Source organism: Lipophrys pholis, assembly GCF_963383615.2.
Source record: "Lipophrys pholis genome assembly, chromosome: 4".
Classification (NCBI taxonomy): Eukaryota; Metazoa; Chordata; class Actinopteri; order Blenniiformes; family Blenniidae; genus Lipophrys; species Lipophrys pholis.
The window spans coordinates 14,435,532-14,442,390 of record NC_137637.1 but is presented as its reverse complement, the minus strand read 5'-3'; the positions used below and the strand labels follow the sequence as shown (position 1 = coordinate 14,442,390).

The window sequence follows — 6,859 nt, the reverse complement described above, 5'->3', positions numbered from 1 at the left end:
CACACTGAATCCAAACCTCTGACATTTATCTTCTTTGAGTTGTATCAGACGGCCAATTTGGATCAAATTCGGCCCTGCTTTTGCTGCCACCTTCCTCGACAGGATGCCCAAAGTGGTACTTCTTTCGGCAGCTGAAACCATCATCTCTCTCGGTATAATGGTCTTCTTCCGCCCCCCTCCCCGGCAGCTGCTCGCTCCTCCTCTGGTTTTCTGCAGCTGACAGGACAGTGCAGGCCAGGGGACAATTAGGGAAGCGTGGGAGAGACAGCTGGACCTGTTGCCAATTACACTGACTGTGATCAAGAACACACACACGAACACACACACAACCAAGCTTAATGGGCTCACACTACCCCATCGAAACTCACTTGTGATTCTGAGAGCTATGTGGGCTTTCATGAATGAGAAAATAAAAGTTTTGCATTTATTTATTAAATCTTTGTCGTCCCAACAGGGAAAAGTCAGTGGTGAGTGAAGGTGCTTTCTGGTGAAGACGTATAGCTATGCTCTACACACATTCAGACAATGTAACAGGGCTAAAAGAAAAAGAAAAGAGGCGGACAAAAGTGTCTGTGAGGACAAAGTGTTGTCTGCGTTGACACAGACCGACAAGGAGCAAGTGTTGCTTCCGTGAGCTCAACGTATGGTCACTGTGTCCATTAGCAGTTTGTTGTCGTCAGTAGGAGATCTTTCCCCGCAGCATGCTCTGCAGCTGCCTGATCCTGCCCTCCGGTGGCATCACCAGGCTCCTCTCCACTCGCTCTTCCTCGTCCAGCAGCTGCTCGATGTAGCAGGAGGAGCCCAGCAGGATGTGGCCTGTGGCCTGCATGGAGAAGATGGTCCATCGCAGGGCCTCCCTGAGGAAAGACAAGAAAGAGACCAGTTATAAACAGCTCATTCCCATGTGGAGAGACGTCACTAAATACTAAGGCAAACACAGCTTTTATGTAATATACAGTAAATCATGATCCTTGTGGTGTGATGTAATATGGAAATATGCCATGCAATTTCATGACATGCAGTAAATAAAGAAATTTTTAAAAACTAAAATACTGCCATGTCTATTTCTGATGACAGTTGTGTTTCATAAACTTGAAGCCCGAGACCTCTCACGCCTCTCACTCTGCAGTGAAAGCATCAGATCTGACAGGTCTGCAAAATGTAATCCTCTCTGAATGGGGCTCCGTGCAAAAGCTGAAAAGCAGCAGATCTCATCAGCGATGACATAACTCCTCTCAAAGTTAATCTCAATAAAAACCTAACCATTTTTTCCTCTGGTGAACTCACTATTTTACCACCCACACAGGTGTACATGATAAAGTACGCTTTTCTGATTTAACATGTCTGATCACAATACTTCATCGGATGTTATAAAAGCAGCTGGTATGAAAACTGAACTAATAAAAAGGTCCAGGCGGAGTTTCAGCAAAGTAAAATTACGGGACTTTGTGAAACGTTGTGGCTGTCATGGGATAAACGAAATCTGCCAGTGAGCTTTTCAGCATTACAATCAAGAGGGTTTCTGACATGCTTGAAATTTGTTCTGTAGACACTGGCCTGCAACATATAGCTCAGGTCATCAAGAACATTGTCTAGTATCAAGAAGAACAGCAGTGTGGAGTCTGTATGGAAAAGAAGGAAGAGACGGAGGGATGTCATCAAGCCTATGTCCACAGAGGGGTTGTGGTTTGGGATTTTTTTTCCCCAAAGATCTTTGCAGAGTTCCTTCAAAAACTGCATGAGAGCTGAGAAAGAAAAACAAAACATTGTTTGGAAAGCAACAAGTGCTCACCAACTAAAAACACATCAGTGCAGTTGCTCTAAAAATTAAAAGGCATTTATACTTTATATATAGACCAACTATACCATAAAAAACAAACAAAAAAAACAGTTCAACTAAAGAAAAAAAAGCAAAGTATAAAATCATTTGAATGAGACATTGGACAAGATTTCATCACTCACTTTAGCATTTTCTTGGCAGCATAGCAGCGCAGGTCGTAGGACAATGTGTATGCACCGTACAGGGTTGCCTTCACATTCAAGCAGCCGATGAAATCTTTGGGGTTGTTCTTATAGAGGTCAAAGGTCACTTTGACCACATCTGTCCGCTGCTGCATCTGGCTCTGGATGAGCTGGTCTCTGGAGAGGCTGTTCTATGAAGTGATGAGAAAAGAACCATAAGGCTGGGCGCATGGGTGCAGACGCACTTTGTTTGCAGTCAGCTGACTGGACTAAATGAGGCCGCCTGGCTCCACAGACACACACACACACACACACACCTGCACCACACACTGAAGCGGCATCTGCCAGTCATGATACGAGAGGCTGGCGACAATGAGACAAGGTCAATGTGGTAAACATTTGGGGAGGGGTGTTGAAAAGTATCCCTCGTGCCACTTTCTATGTAAATTAATTGCTTTTGGGTGAACGCAATTCAAATGTGATGACACCCACATGTCTGATTAATATTCACCCCCTGCTATTCATTTTTCTGAGAAAGAAATCATGAAGGGAGAAACTAATCTGTTGTGTTCACGCTGGGTTTTGCCTCCGACAACTGTGCTATTCAATCTGAAGGATAAAACACCTCATTGTAGAGTAGCAGATGTATTCATATCGTTAAGACCCCAGATTAGTTCATGTTCCTGTCTGCTGCATTGAAGAAACATGTTTCACTGTCTACTTCAAAGAAACACTGGGGTAACTAGTGCTGCAGAAATATGTCAGCATACTGTCAACAAGCTGTGATGGTGAGGCAGCTGATCAAGAGTGCCACCTAGTGGTTCAGGTGAAAAGACAAACACATACAGGATGTGGGGTCCACTTCTGTCCCTCCTCCAAGATCATGAGAACCGCATTGTCAGGGAGGGTCTGGAAGAACCCCTCCGTGTCGATACCAGTGCCGTCTTCATCCAGCACCAACACACTCACACACGGTGAACTCAATGAGTCGCACACCTGAGGAAGCAGAGGCGGGGGGGGGGTTTGGAAGTTTTGTTGTGGGCTATTGTTTTTCCCAAGATGCCACATGAAAAACTATAATGCCTGGAGAGCACTGGCCCATAAACTGACAGTTTTTGATGGGAGATAAGTACTTCTATGTACATGTCCAATTAAAAAACATTCTTCAGCTGATATGATTTTAACTTTTCTACCTTTACCAACCAGAGTTGATTGACCAACGTTGGCTGAGAAGGTTATGTCTTTGTCTGTGTGTACTTCTTTATTTTTGTATTTTAACAACTTTTTGCAAAAATTATTAACCTGAATTGCATGAAATTTTCAGGGATGATTTGTCATCATCCAAGGACCAGTGGAGTAGATTTTGGGACGTTAACGGCAAACCGTTTCAGAATGAATCCCCTCAAAACTGCGGAAAAATGTCCCCTACCAAGCGGATGGTAGAGGCGCCTCACGAAGAAGATCAAAGAATATCGAAGGAGATCAGCGTCTGTTGCCATGGAGATGCTCCCTGCTCAGTGTTTCACACAGTGATGTTTCTACCTGCCTCGTCTATTCTGCCGGTATACTTCAGTTCACGTAACTGCTGAGTTTCTCTCCGGCAATTAAGAAAACACATGGCGGACATCCCTACTATTTTCGATGGAAATTGCTATATTTTAAGATCGCTTGTGCCTTTAGCTTTGTTTTGATAACTTTTCTTGTGACCGATTATGTGGTTATGAATAAACTCTGTCCTAGTTGGATCTCCTGTTAGTCTTCAGAGAAGATTGTGGAAATGGTTGTGGAAAAAGGAACCAGTACGGTCTGATATTGGGAGTTTGATTCCCCCTCTGACGATGAGCTTGAGAAGATCAGGAAGAATCACGCGAAGATGAAAACTGTTTACTACAGGATAAGCTCTTTTTACTACAAATGTTTACACTATAAGACATTGTAATGGGCAACTACTGGCCTGGCCATTCTGAGGGGAGTTTGAATGTTCTCCCTGTGGAGCCATGGGTTGCCCCTGTTTGCTCTGTTTTCTCCCACACTCCAACAACATGCAAGGGATTTCTCTGTTTTAAAAAAAAAAAACTTTCAGGGACAAATACTTGCCCAGTCATTCTGAGGGCAGTTTGTATGTTGTCGTACAGAAATGGGTTTTCTTCCAGATATTCCGGTTCGCCCACACTCCAAAAACATACATGTATTTTCATAAATAAATGGTAGAAAAAAAAATGGGGGGGGGGTTCTTGTATTATGATCATAATTGACAGACAACATGCATGCGAACATGGTCTGTTAGAAAACCCAATAAACAAAGTTAAAAAATAATAATAATAATAATTAAAACTGCAGCAGAGTTTGAATGTAAAAATGGGTAATTGTATGTCCTGATGAGCAGCCATGGAAATGTTGGTTTTTCTTAAAAGGTCTGGTGGAAAGATGTTTTAGACCCACTGATATAGAGTTTTCTGTATGTAAATTTATTCATCGTCAATGAGCACCGCTGGTCACGAAGGAAGAACCACAGTGATTCATGTGGTCTATGGACCATCAAACACAGGTCACAATTTAATACACAGAATTTCTTTAAAACTGTTCAGACATATTTATCCATGCAAAAGCCGTTTGGGGTTCATTCTAGCATGAACATGAGCACGAGTCAGAAGTGACGACAGTCCTGTTAACTTTCACCCACATGCGCTCAAAATATGCACAAGTGTCATGCCAGCAACACACCAGTCATCCCAGAGTATTTTAATCGTAATAATCATGATTATTCACAACCACCACACGCTTGAGTCATTTATCAGACACTGGGGGGGGGGGGGGGGGGGGGGGGGGTTCCACCTTTATCTGTCCAATCAGATAAGAACTGAAAGTGTCATGACATCATAGGATTGAACATATCTAACCCGGCTATGATTTCTGGCCCTTAATATAAGTTTGATGGCGAGTCCAGAAGATCCTGATTTGCTCCGAATGCTGTTGGTACACTCCACCACCTGATTGTTTTCTCTCCAAATTTTCCCACTACAACTTCAAGTGCTCCAACACATTACTCATCTCCATACTATGCCTGAGCTCTTTCAAAACCTCACACTACTCCCTTACCTTACTCATCAGGTCTTCCAGTGAGTCTGCCATTATTCCTTTCTTCACACTGCGCTCTGCGTTTGTGACTCTGAAGGGCTTTGGTCGAGTGACTCGGCGTGACAGGAGCTGATGGGTCATGGAGGCGCTAGCCGAGACACACCTGGGACAAGAAACAACAGAGATCTTGTGTTGGAGGAGCTGGAAACAAAAGTGACTGCATTATCCACGTCAGGAAGCTCTGCTCTTACTTGGAGACGGTGGACGGGGCCAGGAGGCTGAGAGACTTCATCGCATAATCCATCAGAGAAAACCTCGACTCGCTGCTGGAAAGAACATCAGTTTAGGACCACGTTGATGACCATGAAACACATTAACACTACGGGAGACTTCCCTGAAAGATAAGAGACTCATTTTGATTGGGCCACATGAACTGCAACACCTCAACAATAAATGAAACAATCTGAACCGAATTCTGACACTAGATTCAATGCGACTAAAAGCACCAAATAAGAAAAAGGAAACAACTCAAGCGTACACCTCAAATTACAAGCACAGATCTTGAAGAGGAATTAAAGTTCATGTCCATAGAACCCATTGCATCATGCAATTGATATTCAGACCTCCATCTCTGCTACAGGTAGCAAAATAAAAGCTGCTACCGCCCCAGATAAATAGCACGTGTCGCATGTCTGCCCTGATTAAAAGACAAAATCTTACGGTTTTAGGACAGAGGCACTTCACCAGACGCCGTCCTGGCTGTATCTGAATAAAGTCTTCTCTGTGGCAAGCGTTGTTGGGCTTCAGCCTTCGACCTCAGTGACAACACTGCAGTCCTGTTACTGTTTCTTGCACCACTTGGTCGATGAACTTTGTGCTGACAGCTGAGCTGGTTGCGAGAGACTATTGAGTCACTCTGTGTGAACCCGCCCCTCTTACCCTGGACTCCAGTCTGATAGCTACAGGAACGTGTTTAGGGCCCTTTAAGGACTGTTGATCTTAGTAGCACAGGGACGTCCAGGAGTGAAAACATGCAGATAACAGAACTGTTCTGATGAGTACCAACTCAACTCTAATCTACTAATGGGGCCATGGCAATGTTTTGTAGGTGAATGTCTTTGTTTGCATTATTTAAGGATAACAGATGTCATGGGAATGAGGAACAGCAGAAGGCACAGATCTTGCATATTTCCAAAATTGGGTCATAGTTCATGCTGCAGACAAGTGTGTCCCAGTGTCAAGTCATCAGCTCAGTTCACAGGAAAACTGTCATTATCTGTGCACACCGACACATTGTAACTTAAACACATGATGAGAAGACCGAAAACTCAAATTCATGCAATTGAAAGAAAATAAACACACAAAAGACAAGAAAACAAACTTCCCTGGTAGTTTTCAAGGTTAGCACACAGCAGTTGTCACTCCATAATTCCCGTGCATAGTCACGTACAGGAAGAATTAGTCTTCAGGTTCTTTTAAAAAGCATCTGAAGACTTACCTCTTTAATGACTCTTTTTAAAATTCTTAATTTTAGGGTTTGTGTAGCACTTTGATATCTTTAAATGAAGTGCATTTGGATTTCAATGTATTATTATTATTGTTGTTATTATTACAGAGGCTAAAGCGAAAGATGAATCGGTCCAAAAATTAAAGCGACATACGCATATTTGGCTGAATGCATGTTTCATGATGACAAACTGGCGAATGAAAGTTTGAAACTTGAAGCTGAATCAGCACCAGACCACCAAACACCCCGAGACAGAGTGTATATCCAAAAAGTTCATCCTCAGAGAAAAGGAACGCATCATTACAAAATATA

At 43.1% G+C, this 6,859-nt stretch overlaps 1 protein-coding gene across 2 annotated transcripts; it reads right to left on the bottom strand.

Annotated features, from left to right (window-relative positions):
• Positions 1-412: 412 nt before the first annotated feature.
• cidec (cell death inducing DFFA like effector c) lies at positions 413-5,919 on the bottom strand. Of its 2 annotated transcripts, none has more exons than XM_080462503.1 (6): positions 5,761-5,919; positions 5,292-5,363; positions 5,062-5,203; positions 2,809-2,958; positions 1,963-2,153; positions 413-857 (listed from the first exon to the last, which is right to left on the bottom strand). In XM_080462503.1, exons 2-6 carry the CDS (start codon positions 5,342-5,344, stop codon positions 677-679), a joined length of 717 nt encoding a protein of 238 aa, XP_080318629.1. In that variant the 5' UTR covers positions 5,345-5,363; positions 5,761-5,919; the 3' UTR covers positions 413-676. The 2 variants fall into 2 exon arrangements, with proteins under 2 accessions (XP_080318629.1, XP_080318630.1); XM_080462504.1 differs by having other exon boundaries at positions 5,292-5,366; positions 5,761-5,878.
• Between the last annotated feature and the right edge of the window lie 940 nt (positions 5,920-6,859).

Bases quoted from the DNA above. Each gene is read 5' to 3' on its own strand.
- cidec (XM_080462503.1), bottom strand. From the start codon at position 5,344: ATGGATTATGCGATGAAGTCTCTCAGCCTCCTGGCCCCGTCCACCGTC. The intron at 2,154-2,808 runs GTATGTGTTTGT...ATCACTTCATAG, and splicing joins AGAAGTGGACCCCACATCCT to AACAGCCTCTCCAGAGACCA. The intron at 858-1,962 runs GTGAGTGATGAA...GTCTTTCCTCAG, and splicing joins GCTGCCAAGAAAATGCTAAA to GGAGGCCCTGCGATGGACCA.